The sequence below is a fragment of the Anas platyrhynchos genome, chromosome 3 (genome assembly GCF_047663525.1).
Source record: "Anas platyrhynchos isolate ZD024472 breed Pekin duck chromosome 3, IASCAAS_PekinDuck_T2T, whole genome shotgun sequence".
Taxonomy (NCBI): Eukaryota; Metazoa; Chordata; class Aves; order Anseriformes; family Anatidae; genus Anas; species Anas platyrhynchos.
In genome coordinates, this window is record NC_092589.1 from 63172585 (window position 1) to 63189360 (window position 16776).

Genomic DNA, 16776 nt, shown 5'->3' on the forward strand with positions numbered 1-16776 from the left:
TCAAATATTCTTGGCTTGAGAAAGCCAGATGTAGTACTAATGTAAAAATAATTCAGAGAATTTTGCTCAGACTGTGAAGATGACAGTTCCCATAAATTGTTTAGGCATTGTCACAACACCACTCAGTTAAAGCCAAACAAGCATCTGATTCTTGCTTTGAATACCAGTTGATTGACTGCTGTTACCAACCATTTAATGGGACTCAAAAGACAGATGAAAGACTATCTCATTTTAGCATTCTGAAATGTCAGTAACAAGAAAAGTTCAAGAAGAGAGATTTAAACAAATGTTTCGAAAACACATTGTTAATATCTACCAAATATACTACTAAACATCTTTATTTGTAATGAGTTATTTGCCAAATTCATTAATCAGATACAGATTCTAAAACAAGTGTATTTGTGAATAGCTGAGCCATAATTTCATCCAAATTAAAAAATATATACTATGTTAAATCATCTTGTAATTTCTCTAAGCATTTGGATGCACACAAATACCTAACTGAATGTACAAATGTGTACAGAAGACATCATATATATATATATATATATATATATACACACAGAGATATAAATATGGGACATACATAACACAAGGCAATAAATATTATATACAGAGAGAGAGGTGTATAAATAAATCTCTTTTTGGTTTTGACTGATCTGGATTTTGCAATATTGTCACAAATTTAAACAGCCATCCTACATTTTTTTTTCCTCTGTACTGCAGGTAACTACTTTCTATTTGTTTTTTAACAGCATACCTCTTCTAAATAAAGGGGGCCTAAGTGCAAACAAAAACATTAACAGGAAATAATATTCAGCATTTACAAAGTGCCTGAAATGCTGTAAGTCTTGTATAAGTATTTAATAATAAATCCTCAAAACAGTCCTCTGAAAAACACTAATATCCCACCAGTAATGCTGTAGGAACAAGGACCACAAGGGGGACCACAAGGAGGAGCAAGGCACCACAAGACACAAAGCAAGCTGTCACCAAAGCCCCACATGGAGTCCTGGAAGCAGCACCACCTTTTAATAGCAGTGCTTATGCAAAGCTGGTCCGAACTACGGAAATATAGAGTTGGTAGTAGTTGCTCATTAACGCTTTTTGTCTCCACTACAGTGTTAGTTTTGACACAGCATTAAGAATGAAACAATTCAGGTGCTGAACGAAGAGTGCCTGAAAAACAGTAGATGAGGCACACGAATCCGGTACAGTTTTTATGATGATGAAAGAACAGTATATGCTAAGCAAAAATGGAGTATAATGTATTGATCCCATCAGTTACAAGCCTTAGAAAATTGGATCTTTCCATCAAAATTAGCTCTACCAGAAAAGGTGTCCGGATCAGAAGTTTTCCTTTTGTTTTATGCTCATCACGCCTTTAAGGGTTTTGCAGAATTTGGGGATGGACACAGCACTTCTGTAAAGTTTTCCTCTTTTTTTCAGATTTCTTTGTCCTTAAGGATGGATGCATCTTCAAAACCAATAGATGTTTTCATCTTTTTAAGATTTTTTAGTCCTTAAGGATGTTATCTTCATAACAAATACTTGTTTTCATCTGTTTAAAGATTTCTTAGTTTTCAAAGATGAAGACGTGTCTTTCTACTAAATTGTCTGCACAAGAAAAGACTCCAGTGAAGATGTTTCTATTCAACTAGTTGGGATGGCAACGGTCTTGGAAAACTTCCCTAACATTGCATGTTTTGTTCTTTCTTTCTGAGGATACAAGCATTCCTTGGTCATGAATATTTTCATTAATAAGGTTAGTATGCTTTGGAGTAGGAAAGGTTAGATCCACTGAATGATTGCTTGTTGAAATGACTTATGGTGAATTTTTGTTATGAATATTTCTGTTTATTAGCAGAGATCTGGAAAACGTTGCAAAGTATATGAGAAGAAACGCATCATGGTCTTTAAGTATTTTATTGTTGAGGCTCCCTGTAAAAAGATTTTTTATATTTCTTCCTGTCAGAGAATCCATAGAAGAACAGATGTTTTCTTTTCCCTTGAGTATGAGTTAAGACTTTGATTTATTCAGATTTATTAAGACCGTCCATATTCTTTTTGAAATGGAACTATTGCTCATTGACAACATGCACAACAGAGTTCTGAATCTCTGTTTTTACGGAAAAAAAACAGTTAAGAGTTCACATGAACTTTTGTCATGAATGCCAGTATCCCATGTCTTCCAACACCACTGCATTCAACCTCTGACACAAATTCAGGAAAAAAATGCCCAAAACATAAAAATCAAGCTGTACTCAGTACAAATAAGAAAAAATACCAACTGACCTCCTGAGACCATGACCTATTCCTTGCTATAAACCTCTTTTAAGACTCAACATCTAACATGGCACATATAAAGAATCAGACAAATTAGTAAAGTAAAAAATAAAATTAATGTAAAAAAGCTCTTATTTTGCAGTATTACTACTTGCCTGTCTTCCCATGTCATCTGGTTTCTTAAAGATCCCCAAGGAGAACGAATGGTATCTTTCAAGATATTCCCAACACATCGCACAATACATTCCTAGGTTTAAAGGGCTGACTGCACTAAGAAAAATCCTCAACATTCCTGAGTTACTTCATTGAAGAATCTTACAACTCTTGTTCTAAATAAAACTAACCCCAACTCCAAGCTCCTCTATCATCTAGTGAGAGCTAACCACCCTGGAGAGGTGGTTAATTAATTATACAGCAATTATCCCATAGTCTCTCGGTGCACAGACTTTCCATGCACACCAACTGAAGTGCCAGCTATATACAAATGGCAAAAACAAGAAGACAAGCCTAGAATAATCACCGGGATGTGAAACTTCTGTTCAGATAAAGCAGAAGGACACAAATGTAATTTCTAGCATTGCAATGATCTAGGCAAGGTATTTTGTACAATGTTTGAAGTGTTGATGATACTCTGAACAGTTATCATTAAATCTGTTGTACCTTGAAATTTTCTCTTTATAGGAATACAGTCTGAGTAAGGTCACATCTTTGCCAAACCACACACTTCATTTAGCTTTAATAATCGAAAACTACTGCATCTAATCTCATTTAGTCACACAGGCTATCTTTATAATCAGCAGAGAGAATTGCCTAACATCCACCGCAGAAAAAATGACTTTTCAGGCATATAATTTACAGGCACGATTGATACAGGAAGAAAATGAAGATGTACTTACCAAGAAAAACAGAGGACTCACAGTAGTAGTAGCCATTGGGTTGCTTTTTTTTCAACATGGAGCAAAGATCTAAGCGATGAAGGACTTCATCTCCAAAATACTGGTTTTTAAAATCTTCATATAGGCTTGAGTCAATTTTTTTCACCTTTAAATATCAATAGAAAATTCAATCAGGCATTCTGCTAGGAGACTGAGTTTTCACATTTAATTCCTATAGTTTTTGTTTTAACCAGAGTTATAATTAGAATGGGAAATTGCTTCAAAATGCAAAAAGAATACTGAAACAACGTTGTGCCAAATCTTCTTTCTCAGTTAAGCAGTTATCTGGTGCAGAACTTAAACATGGAAATAGAAGTGTCATTACACCTCCTGTCTACTCATCCCTCTTCAATCCTGTGTACAGCTGTGTACAACACTATAACTGCTTTAACTTCAAGTGGCTTGCAAGAGTCTTCATGGAACGCGTAATTGGAAATAATTCTCTGTCAGCACCGGGCATGTTATTACACAGAGGAATCTCAAATGTTTGTCAAGGAAAGTTTTCTGTGTTTTTAAAACCACCGAACGGGAAAACATGTTTCTGTGTAACCAACACGAGGCTTTTTATGTCAGCAAATCCAAAAACTTACTTATATTTCTGGACTTTACCTATCAAAAAGACTGACTCAATTCTAATGATAAATATTAATGATTCATAATATCAGCAGTAATAATAGTATTTTAGCAGTTTAATGCTCCTCATTCCATCATGTTTTCAATAAAAATGATGATCTCTGTAGAAACTATATTTTCGCCTTCAGTGTACTTCAACATAATGTCAGTTCCTCTTTAAAAACTGCTACGGTGTGCTAAGGGATGTAAGCAATGGCAGCAATCTGTAGCACCTCCACCCAGGGCTCCCTCCAGCCCAGATGCTGGAGCCAGCCCAGTGCCCCAAAGACGCGGGGTCCCTGGTGGGAATGTGGGGTCTCTGGTGGATGTGCCAGCTGCTCTCCTCTTTGCAGGTGCGAACAGTAGAGAAGCTGGGCACGTGGCCCTGAGACACAGGTACAAGCACTGAGGACGTTTACATGTCTGGTCACACACATTGCCACAGACAAGGCACTGCCACAGACAGCCCCCAGGGACAGGGCTGAGTGCAAACAGACCCCCACCCACCCCAGCGCCTGGCACAGAGATCCCACTGGCTCCAGCCGCTGACACTCCAGGCCCGAGATGCCCAAAAAGCCAGTCTGACTCCAAAACCACCCACAGCAGACCCCAGTATCTGGGTACCTTGTCCTTGTAGCACATGCACAGGATTGGGAGAGAGATTACGCACAAAGAGAGTTTGGTTAAAAGGCTTTAATAAGAAGACAGGACAGACTGCGGTGGTCAGCCAAAGGGCTAAAGTCAGACAAGCACCATTTTACATGTAACTGGCCACCTTTACAACCCCTTCTGTCTGTTCCTTCTTTGTCCCTCCTTGACCTCCCCCCACTGTTCATTGCCCCGTCAGTTTGCCCACTGACCTGCAAACTAGTCAGCGGGACTGCAAACACCCCTCACCCTCACGTTTATATCCCTAACAGTTGCAAAGGTATGGTTTGCCTGCAGTTTCCTGATAGATCATTAATTAGTGAGACGGATAACGTTTGTTTCTTGTTTTTGTCCCCGTTGGGTTTGTCTGACAGCTCTGTGACTCCATATATTCGGTATACATCTTTCCTTATTGTCCCATTTGACAAGGCCCTCGACCAGATGACCCTACAGAAATAAGCATTCCTACACTCTTCAGAACCCTAGCAATCAGTGTGACTGACCAGTTTTTGCCCCCACTATATCTCCCAGTTGTATGATAGGGAGGTGTGTGTCTCTATATGCTGCTGTCTGTGGCTTCCCCCTTCTTTTATTATCCCCTTCTGCACTGGAAAGGTCCTCAACCAGGCGCCATAAAGTAGACAGATGCTTTCCCCTTGCACATACCCTTACCCTACCTCAGTTCATCTCAGCATTACATTTAATCATTTCTTGTGATGCTTCACAATTAGTCACATGCAGTATGTGCTCAGTGGTGGTATTTCTACTGAGCTTTTACTTAGATAAAATTCAGAAGCACTATGCTTGAGTAACGACCTGCACAGCTGGTTCTCTTTCCCCTGAACTCTAATTTAGTAGAGGTCAAAAACCATCTTTCCAGTTCCTTAATGTCTGAAATGATGACATCTAGTGGTGGATGTTTTTCATTTAGGGTAAATAATCACACTGGAAGACTACATGTATTCCACAGTCATTTTTATTTAAAATATGATATTCTGTGGCTAGATTGGTTTCTATGTACTAAAGTTATTTTGAAATTAAATCATCAGTTGGTGCTCTCTGGCTGACAGCTCTCTGAAATGCATTTAGACATCAATTAGTAATAAAAAAGACCTTTTCAGACAGGAGAACACTTGTCAAAATGTGAAGCCTTGAATACTCATCAAAAAAAATGAAGAAAAGATTAAGATAACCTATGCATGCTACAATGAATAATAGCATTCACACAAGGCAGGGAACTTGCTTGTCAAAAACAGATCGGTCATGTGTGAATCAAATATTGAATGGTCCAAAGTGAGTTATGTTTGTGATGCACTACAGAAAGGTATTTGGAAAAGCAGCCAAGGGAAAACTGAGTTTGGAGCAATTTATGGAGCACTGCTTGCAATGGTTGCAATGAGATACAGATGGTGAAAGAAAGGATTAAACAACACAGGTGCATGGGAGAGTTCATTTATTTGAAAGTGTCTGCAGCAGTAGGGAAGAAAGAGAGGAGTTATTTCTATCTGGGAAAGCTGTAGATGCTGCTTACAGAGAGATGCTCTACTTGGGTGCTGGAGGAGGAGGAGGAGGATGCCTGTGGAGGGATGGGCCTGTGCAAATGGGCCTGCAGAAGGCCAGGCTGCCTCTGTGGCAGTCACTGGCAGAGGCAGGCCGTGGGGAGAGGGCTCGGCCCAGCGCGCATCTCCCTCCTGATAGGATCAGGAGCCAAGCTCCAGTCTGGAGAAGGAAGGGGAGAAAAGGGGGTGAGATCAGAGTTTTGGACTTCATGAAGTAGCAGCAGCTAAGAGGAGCTGCCTGCCTGTGAGTGAGGAGGGTGAGTACTGGGCAGGGAAAGGGCTGGAGGCAGGGAGCCAACTGTGACTTTGTCCTCTGTAGGGGCAAACTGGTGAGCGTACTTTACTGTATGGATGGGTATTTGGGCACACATATAGTAAAGCTGCATCTCTGAAATACTGGATACAAATCAGAGTTGCTGAGGCTGGGCAGGACCTGTGGAAATCCCCCAGTCCACTCCCAGCTCGAAGCAAGATCACCTACAGCAGCTGGGCCATGTCCAGTCAGGGACTGAGTATCTCCAAAGCTGTACACCCCACAACCTCTCTGACAACCTGTTCCAGTGTTTGATCACCCTCACAGTGAAAGATTGCTTGTTTGTTTTTTTCATGTTTTAGTGGCACTTCCTGTACTTTTTGTGTCTACTGCCTCCTGCCTGTCAGTGAGTATCACTGAGGAGGATCTGGCTCTGTCTTCTGCACTCCCCCCATCAGGTATTTATACGCTGTGGTAAGAGCCCTCCTTGAGCCCTCTCCAGGCTAAACAATCCCAGATCTGTTGGCATCTCGCATGTGAGTTTCTTCAGTACCTTAACCATCAGCACATGGCTGACAGCAAGTTTTTACCTTCTACAGTTATTTCTATAGCTTATTATGGAAACGGGTTATACAGCAGGCTATTAGATACCTGCTGGGATTACATATTAGATATGAGATTAGATTAATTACAATCTATACAACCTGAAGATAGACAGGATTTACTATGAGCTTTCAAGCTCCGTACCTAAAGGTGGTTTGGAGTTTCTCCATCTATTGGCTTGTAACACCAAGTCAGTAGCAGAAGGGTTCAAACAGCATTATGAGGAGTTTCAAGGGTGTGATAGTACTAAAAGATACTAAGAAAAAATATAAACTTAGTTACAAGTTACAGCTTGCTTAGAATCAAGATGCATCTGTAGATATTGGCTGCATCTTTTCACTGGAACTGTTAACTTCTGTCTTTAATTGCTGGTAGCATGTTACTTTCTCCATGGTTGGGAGAGTAAGTGTTAACTTGCTGTTGTCAATTACAGTTAGTTCCCAGGACTGCTAGGATGAGACGTGAATAAAAATTTTCTTCACCAACAGAATGAGTTCGACATCAACCACAAGCTGTCCCTTGCCGTCACTGCTTGTGCCCGAACAAGAGGACCAGGAGTGTTCTGAGACACATATGTCTGTTCTGTGGTATGCAGGGCAGTTTGCAGTTACTTACTATGATACAGAAGACTGCTCAGTTTACTTCATGCCTGACACACCTGATAATGAAGACCTTGACCTACTGCAAAAAGTAGTTGAGGAAGTTCATCCTCAATGCATAGTGACAAGCGCAAAACAGGACCAGAATATTGCCAAATTCCTGGCTGACCTAACAGCTAGTGATAGTGATAAAGATGTGGGAAAACCAGAAATTGTCTTGTTTCCTAACACAGACTTTGGCCTAGAAGTCGGCAAACAACGAATCCTATCTAGGCAATTTCCATTCATCCCATCCCATATGACTGCAACAGAGAAAATTCTCTACTTGTCCTCGGTCATCCCTTTTGAGAGCCCACTTGTAATACGAGCTCTAGGAGGGCTCCTTAAGTTCCTAGACAGGAGAAGGGTTGGAATTGAGCTAGAAGAAAGCAGTGTTGTGGTTCCTATTTTGGCCTTTAAAAAGTTTGTGCTGTCAGATACTGTGAATATGGACCAAGACGCTTACTGTGTCCTACAGATATTTAAAAGTGATATCCATCCTTCTGTGTACAAGCTGTCTAGTGGATTAAAAGAAGGATTCAGTTTATATGGGATTTTAAACCGCTGCAGGTGCAAATGGGGAGAAAAACTACTGAAGCTGTGGCTTACACGACCTACTCGGAACTTGACAGAGCTAAACAAACGGCTGGATGTTATCCACTTCTTCCTGCTGGCTCAGAACCATGAAACAGTCCTCACCCTTCAGGACTGTCTCAGGAATATAAAAAATGTGCCTCTTATTCTAAAAAGAATGACTCTTTCCCATACAAAAGTTAGTGACTGGCAAGCTCTCTATAAGACACTGTATAGTGCAGTGTGCCTTAGAGACACGTGCCGTTCTCTGCCCAGTAACATCGAACTCTTTCAGACTATTTCACGTGTCTTCACTGATGACCTGCACTACATCGCCAGTCTCATCAGCAAAGTGGTGGACTTTGAAGGCAGCATCTCAGAGAACCGCTTCACTGTTAGACCTAATGTGGATCCCACCATTGATGAAAAGAAACGAAGGCTCATGGGACTGTCAGACTTTCTTACAGAAGTGGCACGGAAAGAACTGGAAACCTTGGACGACCATATTCCTTCCTGCTGTGTGATCTACATTCCTCTGATTGGGTTCCTTCTCTCCATTCCACGGCTACCAACTATGGTGGAGAAGAGTGACTTTGAAATTGAAGGCTTGGACTTCATGTTTTTGTCAGAGGATAAACTGCACTACAGAAGTGCGAGGACTAAGGAGCTAGACAGCCTGCTGGGTGACTTGCACTGTGAGATAAGAGACCAGGAAACACTAATTATGCACCAGCTGCAGACAAAGATCTTGGAGAAGTCTGACGTGCTTAGCAGCGTGATCGAGTACACTGCACACCTTGACGTGCTGCTGGCTTTGGCAGTGATGGCTCGGGAGAACTCCTACTGCCGGCCGCGCTTTACTCACCGCCACGGCTTCCACATCAAGGAAGGGAGACACCCGCTCATGGAACTATGCGCAAAGACTTTTGTGGCCAATCCTGTGAACAGCGGTGAGGCTGCCAGGCGAATAAAGATCATCACAGGGCCCAACTCATCTGGAAAGAGCGTCTACTTAAAGCAAGTAGGTCTTATAGTATTTATGGCTCTGATTGGCAGTTACGTCCCTGCAGCCGAGGCAGAGATTGGAGCAATTGATGGGATTTACACAAGAATCCACAGCAGGGAATCTGTTTCTGTAGGGCTCTCCACTTTCATGATTGATCTTAACCAGGTTGCCAAGGCAGTAAACAATGCTACAGAGAGGTCCTTGGTGCTTATTGATGAGTTTGGTAAAGGGACCAACACACTGGATGGGCTGTCCCTTCTGGCTGCCGTACTGAGGTACTGGATCAATCAAGGAACCCGCTGTCCGCAGGTCTTTGTCTCCACGAATTTTCACAGCTTGATGCAGCTAGAACTCCTGCCTGCCTCACCTCTGCTGGAGTACCTGACCATGGAGACCCACCAAGATGGAGATGAGTTGGTATTTTTCTATCAGATCAAACAAGGCGTGTCCACTGTCAGTCATGCTGCCAACATCGCTGCGTTAGCTGGAATGCCAGCCAAAATTATTGAAAGAGGAGTGGAAGTATCGGAACTGATTCGCAATGGAAAAGCTATCAAACGTATCGATCACCCTTCAAAAGGAGACCAGATGGAAAAATGCAAGTCTGTTGTGGAAAAGTTTCTTTGCCTAGACCTTGATGATCCCAATCTGGACTTAGAAGAGTTCATGCGTAAAGAGGTGCTGCCTTCTGCAGCCTCAATTCTGTAACACAGCTACGTGTAGAAGCATGAATTACATGGTATCCACCATGTTTAGCAGGACAGTTGAGTAATTTAAGCAATGATGACTAACAGCTTACACTACATTTCACTTGTAAAAAACTGTCTGTAGTGTACGTCCTTTCTTATTGTTTAAAAAAAGTATTGTAGTTAAACATCTCTGCAATATGGTGTATGATATGAAAACAAGAAGGCTGAACAAAGAGAATTCAAGAACCTCTTCCACCTGTTGGATTATACAGTCTGTGCTTTTTGAGCCCCTGTTGTTAGATCCCCAGACTGAAAAAAATACTGTAGAAAAATCACAAAATATTTCTGCTGGTCTCAAAAGACTGTATAAGCAAAGTGTTTATTGTTTTGTGTTTGTGTCAAAGGGATTGTTTCAGCTATTTTAAGATCAGCATCAAAAGATTACAAATAAGTGCCTCAGACTCCCAGATCAGCAAGTAACAGTTGGCACAATACAAACCTCTGAAGTAAAGGCTGATGAATGGAAATATAGAGAGGAATTTAATGAGCTCTGTGGCTCTTTCTTACACTTTTCTTAAAACAGCATTTCTGTCTAAAATGCCAGAGATCCCAAGAGTTGCTATAAAAAGAATACTGGAAGTCAGAATCAGCAGGGACTGATTACAGGGGAAGCACTTTGGTTTTACTGAGAATAACTCTCTTCTCTTCAGGTCCTATATTACTATCTATAGGACTTGTAGGACTATTGTAAGACTACTGTCTATACTGTATGAGTATAAATAAAAACAAAATTACAAGTCTAGGAAATGGAAAACTATACTAAGGACGTAAGACAGAAACTGGCATTTTATAGTCTATTTTAAAGTACTGAGTAAAAGTTATGGTTAAGGGAATAATACCAGAGCCATAGCATTCCCCTTCACTTCTGTCAGTGCAAATGATCTTTACTGAACACAGCGTTTGATGAATTAGTATGCCAAAAATATTCAGGAACAAATTCATGAAGCAGCAGACACGATATCTAAGTACCACAGAAGTAATAACCTTCCCTGCAATGGGATAAGTGCCTGAGATTCCTTATCTAAGAGTAAGACAGAAGAGACATTAGATTTCTAACCGACTGCCAAAACTTGCTATAACTGCTCACAATATGGCCCATAAAAGACATCAGCAGATATATTACATCTCTCTTCACTTGTATCCGATTTCAAGAACCAAAAATATTAATGTCACATACAGTGAGAGAAAAAATACATGAGGAAAAAATAATTATCTTCACACTATCAGTATTAAACATCTTATTTGCTTGGTATGTTTCACTGAAGATAGCAAAAAGATGAATGTGTCTACCAAAAGTTGTGAATTCAGAAACACTGCTTTGGTTTTGATTCAGTGCAGAATTTCTTCCTTTATGATGTGCTTTAGTATTACAAAATAAGTAGCTTTTGTTATCTCTAATGAAACTAGGATAGTGACGAAGGTTTAACATAATTCACATTAAAAATACACAAATAAATGACTGAATCATGCATTTCCTGCTATTTTTGGTGCAATCATAATAATACCGTCTGCAAGATACTATCTAACATATTGGCAATATTACTGTTGAAGTTGAACGGTAGCAGTGTACAGGCCATGCACAACTCTTACAAGTGTTTTAAATACAAAAGGATTTTTCTCACTGATATATTTGGCTAATTATACATGCAGCACTCTAAATATGTACTATATATTAAATATATTAAATATTCATACAAGATATTTTTTGAATACCTCCTTGTCAGCCTCTGCCTAGGCTAAGGATACACTGCTTATTAACCAAGTAGATGCCACCTGAGCAGTTTAGCTGTCAGTCATCCACTTACAAAATCCACTTCACCATATCTGCAGTTCTGGCAGCACTATGCATCAAAGGATCTCAGAATGTCATACAGCATGTATCAAATGTGCCTCACACCATTCCCTGAAATAAACAGCAGTCTGGGTGAGTGAAAAACAGAGGGGTTGTGACTGACCTCCAGCAACATAGCAGGCTCATAAGGGAAGCAGGAATAGGAATGTTTTCTTTAAGTGGAAAACTCCAATTGCTTCTTTCACTGTTTCATTAGGTTCTTTGTGCAGAAGATAATGAACCAATCCAAGATTCTTATCATCCAGTCAAGTGTGGAAACAGCTAAGCACATGCAAGTAAATTATCTCCCTTTATCTCCTTCCACAAGGACACCCATAGGCACACTGTGCCTTCTTAATTTTCAGTGGCAAGTGGGGAAGTTTTCCGTGGCACATGAGATTTTGGAACTGTCAAATTGAGTTGTGAGTTGCTCCCACTTCTGAGCAGTTAAGATGGCTCTTTAACCTGAAAAGCTAAGAGTACTCAGATAGCCCTTTTCCTCACCCACATTATCTGAAATTTTTACCCTTTATTAATTTATATTTCCAAGGATTTTTTTTTCCATTTATCATTTTTCTATTTTTAGCTTATTGCCATGCCTTCAAAGTAGAAAGCTGTTTTCTTTTATTAATTCTGAATTCTCACACTCTTTTCTTTCTAAATACCAGTATCAACTACAGAAAGTTAACATCTTTTTCAGAACATATGCATCTCTAAATGTGTTTATCTATATTAAGCATTGAAAAAGTTTTAATTTTTTTTCTAAAAGGAAACGTTGGTGGAACTCAGATGTCATTATTAGGAGGGTGTCTTAAGGTATTGCTTCAAATTAGAAAACACACATTTTAAAAATATTAAAACAGTTATGAAGCTGTAGCTGTGAACTACAGTCAACTACCTCATTCTATTTGCTCTTTTACATGTGTTTTCATTCAAACTTCATCCACCATTTCTTGTTTTTCCATCCCCATTTCTTCTTTTTCATACTGTTGAATGATCTGAGAATGCAACTAAATGTTTCGTTAAAATGTTCTACAAAATAGTTATTCCTTTTGTGCTTCATGTTTGTTTCAGTAAATCCATGAAACTGTCTTACTGAATGCATAGACACAATGCAACTAGAAACAATGGTTACGATGCTTATGACAGACAGTGGATTGACAGAGAAAAACTCCTGTTAAAATAATTTACAGATTTTTTAATATATAATATCTTTCCAGTGTATCTTTAGAATACTATATGCATTATCCAGTATTGTGGAGGACTAAAGAAGATGATTTGGAATGACACTGACCTGGTTCTGTCAGTACCCATGAATATCAGAACACAGAAAATATCTATCCTGAGCAATAGCTCATGAAAGGTAGATAAACATTAAAATAATAAAAAACAGCTATTAAAAAAAAATGGGAAAAAAAAGCACCCTAGTTATCTGAGAGGTTTTAAAAAAACAGTTAAATTAATATTCTAGAAGAGCTGTACTTGTAAAAGCAATTGTTAATACAAGCAAAAGCTTATTTGAACTTACAATTTTGAGAGCTATAACATACCACCTACAACCTGTGGACAAGTCCTTATTTCTGTTTCAGAGCAGATATGTGTTATGTCCTTGAAGTTTCTTGATGTATCTCAGAACTCATTCCATTCTTCCAAATGATTTCACAATACTACTTAATTAAAATTTACATCTTTAAATTTTAGAGTTCTTTTATTATAATGAAAATTTTAAAGTATTTATCTTTAATGGTTGCTAACTCAACTTAAAATATTTATACTATGTACTTTAGTTCTTATTTTTAAAAAAATATTTATTTTGAAAATTATTTTCCTGGTCAATATCGAAGGGTCACATAAAACATTCTATGCAATGTCAGCAAAGAAATTTTATGGAGATATACCTTATGGTCAATACTATATTACTGATAAACTAGTGTGAAATAAAACCCTAGATATACTAGTATTGAGTCTATGTACTTCTCATTAAAGTTACTGTAACTTGTTTGTATTTGTCTTTTTCTTGTCAAAAAAGCTAATAAATGCTCAAGAAATATATACCTGCAAGAAAGAATATGAATGCTGTGTTTCATCACTACCCTGGAATTCACCAAAGCATACTCAATCGAGAGAAGTGACAGTCTGCATATTATGCATCATATAAATACAAATTCTACTGTTCGTTTGCTTACTTTCTCTCATACAGTAACAAAACAACACTATTCAAACAAACTGCATACAGTGTGATAGCATTTATAAATATATCATCTATACCCTAATACTAATTCTGTAATTTTGAGCAAGTACTTACATCCTTTGGCTTTGCGTAGTTTTACAGAACAAAAGAGACCATGACTTTACTGTATTGAGAATGTCAAGTTTATTAACCTGCAGTACAGTACAGGACTACTGATTACACAGTAGATGTGCTAATGTTTTTTTTTTCTAAAATATCAATATTTTAAAGTCTTACCTCTTCAGCTGATTACAAAGATATAATAACTATGATGCTACAGCATAAGCAACTCCAGTGTTTGTCTCCGAATTAAACTTTAGATTGCTGCTGAGCTATGTGAAATGTGAGCTCACCTCCTTACGTAGCTGCGTTGATTTTGACAACTTCATGAAAGTCAGATGGGGTTTAAAAGCTCTTCCTTCTCCTGCCAAGATGCCTTTTTCTTGAAATATCTTCTTCATAGTCTCTGAAGGGAGAAGAAAATATAGAGGAACTCAGATACTAGATGACAGAATGCTTAAAATGTGCAACTGTAGCATGAGTCACGGCCACACCACATTAAAAGCAAAACCAAAAAACAACCAAGAGTACTATCAGGCAGAGAGATTTCTAGTTAGCTTCAAAGGTGCGTATTATTCCATATGAAAATATTTTTGCATCTGCAGTTAATATGGGTCACAAGTTTGGCTTTATTAAAATAATGGCAATTAAAAAAGCTGTTCATGCTGTCTGCTTTTGCTATCAAATTAGGAAATTCACAATAAAATGGTTCTGGAGTTACTCTCACTGAAAAAAATTTGCAAACTTCAGGAAAACTGAGTATATAATGGAAATTTCCCTTTTCAAAAACCCTGTTCTGTGGCAAGCTCTACTCTGTATTTGGGTAATCTCCAACTAAGACGAAAGGAAATCTGAAATTGGAAGCTTTAAAATCTGGTGCTGAGCTGCCATTTACATGGCAGAGTTTGAGGTCACATCAAGTATACTGAAGTTGGATGATTTTTCCTATGCTTTTCTTAAGCTTCACTTGCCTTTGAAGCTCACTTCCTATTTTTAAAGTACACTTTTACCTATCTTCAGCAAAGGCCTAAGCAACTCTACTACATAGACCTAGCTTACTATTTTGCAGCTTATTTACCCTATATAATATTTCATTTCTTGGAAGTAAATTTAAGTGTCATTTTTGAACTATGATTCATTTTTTAACTGAAATACTTTACACGAAAATTATCTGTTGTAATTTTGAAAATAAATGTTTTTGATAAAATTTAACAAAACCTGTGGCAAAAATAATAATGGTAAGTAGACTATCTCTGCTACAGACAAACAGAAAAATTGCATTTTTTTTTCCTTCTTTGCAAATACAACTTACACTGTTTCTCTGGCTCTAAGTCTAGTTGACTCACACTGTCCTTGAGCTAAATTCAGAATAGGGAAAAAAATCAATCCTATCACATGAATTTAATCAACCCTCGCTATAATGATGTGTTTGCATTAAAGTATATTACTTTTTGGCTGGATATTTCAGCTGTAACAGAAAGAACCAGTGCATTATTCTCTCGCCTGGAAGGAAATGCATTACACTGGGAAGTGAACAGCAAAGATGGGTGAAAAAAATAGGGATGGCCCAAGGAAGAGGAATTCAGGCATATAAAGCTGGTTAGCCTAAGTCTGCCAGCTCACGCTCATATAACACGTCGTTCCAGAGTTCCTACTCATACCTTGTTTTTAATTGCTTGTGAGGTACTTGTGAGGTAGTTGGAAATCACACATAAGAAAGATTTTACAGGCTTGTGCATTACTTCACAAAAGAAAACTTCTAAAAGAATCTCAGAGTGTTCTCCTTAGGCCTGGAGATCAAAATTCACTTCTTGTTCTCTGCTGCATATGATTTATAAACCTAGGCTCCACAGTCTATGCAGCTGAGGCTGGGATTTTGAAAGATGCCAAGGAAATCAAAGACCCAAACAGCACTTCCTAGAGAAGCTCACTTGAAGATTCTCTTTCAAGTTTCATTCTCCACTTAAAAGATGCCGATGCAATTTGAAAAGAAATAAAAAAAAAAAGTATACCCTTTTTTTTCTACCTCTCAGGAAGCTGAAAAGTCATTAGGATTAAAAACCACGAAGCATCTAGACAATGGTAACAGGGTCACACTACCATCACAAACACTGAAAGTGACCTACTAGAAGATAAAAGTTTGCCTTTTACCAGTAGAGCAGAATATATAATGCATCAAAATCATTTTGCCTCTCTCTCCTGCCAAACAACAGAAGTCTTAAAACAGTAAAGCTGATACACTTCAGTTGAAAAGAGACAAAAAGTTACAGAGAACTCATGAAGCTCTTTCAGTCCTTCCTTGAAGCTAGTATTTCTAGCTAGTTTTCTCTGCTGGGAAACTGAACAGCTGGACAGAAGAGAATTTGGTTGTAGGACAATGCGAATTGTCAGCACTGAAACCACCTTCTTCCATAGCTACATAAATTCAGGCAAATCCACAATACACTGTTCAAAGCACAAGTAACAACATATGCTATAGTCACTTGCCTCCGAGCTAGTCAGTGCACTTAGACTTGGTTTCAGTCTTTTGTTTTTATTTTCCACTCATTTATCATCTACATTTATTTCTTGCAGTTATTACTATACTACCCAGTAATATACAACACTCTAGGAGTCAATGGAGTAAACAAACTTTTTTTATTACAAGTTTTGTGATAAACATTGAGAAAACAGAGATGAAGAAGAGCACCAACATTTATTTTTTAAGTGCATGGTTTCAAATTCAGCTGCAAGATTTCTCTCTCTGCAGGATAAATGTATACATTGCATGTAACACAGAAGAAGGTGGAGGTG

General features: G+C 38.5%; 2 protein-coding genes across 7 annotated transcripts in view; one reads left to right on the top strand and one right to left on the bottom strand.

Moving 5' to 3' along the window:
• AKAP7 (A-kinase anchoring protein 7) overlaps positions 1–16776 on the bottom strand; it is an 87491-nt gene that overhangs the window by 45859 nt on the left and 24856 nt on the right. For 4 of the 5 annotated variants that reach the window (XR_011808374.1, XR_011808375.1, XM_072036004.1 and 1 more), the window contains exons 6-7: positions 14277–14389; positions 3183–3327 (exon numbers count right to left, since the gene is read on the bottom strand). Coding sequence is in view for 3 of the 5 variants with exons in the window: in XM_072036004.1 (XP_071892105.1) it covers positions 3183–3327; positions 14277–14389 (258 nt within the window). In the remaining 2 variants the exon portion in view is untranslated. Of the gene's footprint in view, positions 1–1065; positions 1942–3182; positions 3328–14276; positions 14390–16776 lie in introns of those variants that run through there. The other variant, XM_072036005.1, reaches the window with a different exon arrangement.
• On the top strand, positions 5834–13631 carry MSH5 (mutS homolog 5). 2 transcript variants are annotated; one of them, XM_072036003.1, is made up of 3 exons: positions 5834–6297; positions 6656–6751; positions 7330–13631. In XM_072036003.1, the coding sequence occupies exon 3, from the start codon at positions 7386–7388 to the stop codon at positions 9819–9821; it is 2436 nt and encodes an 811-aa protein (XP_071892104.1). In that variant the 5' UTR covers positions 5834–6297; positions 6656–6751; positions 7330–7385; the 3' UTR covers positions 9822–13631. The 2 variants fall into 2 exon arrangements, with proteins under 2 accessions (XP_071892104.1, XP_038032767.1); XM_038176839.2 differs by having other exon boundaries at positions 5840–6297; positions 7385–13631.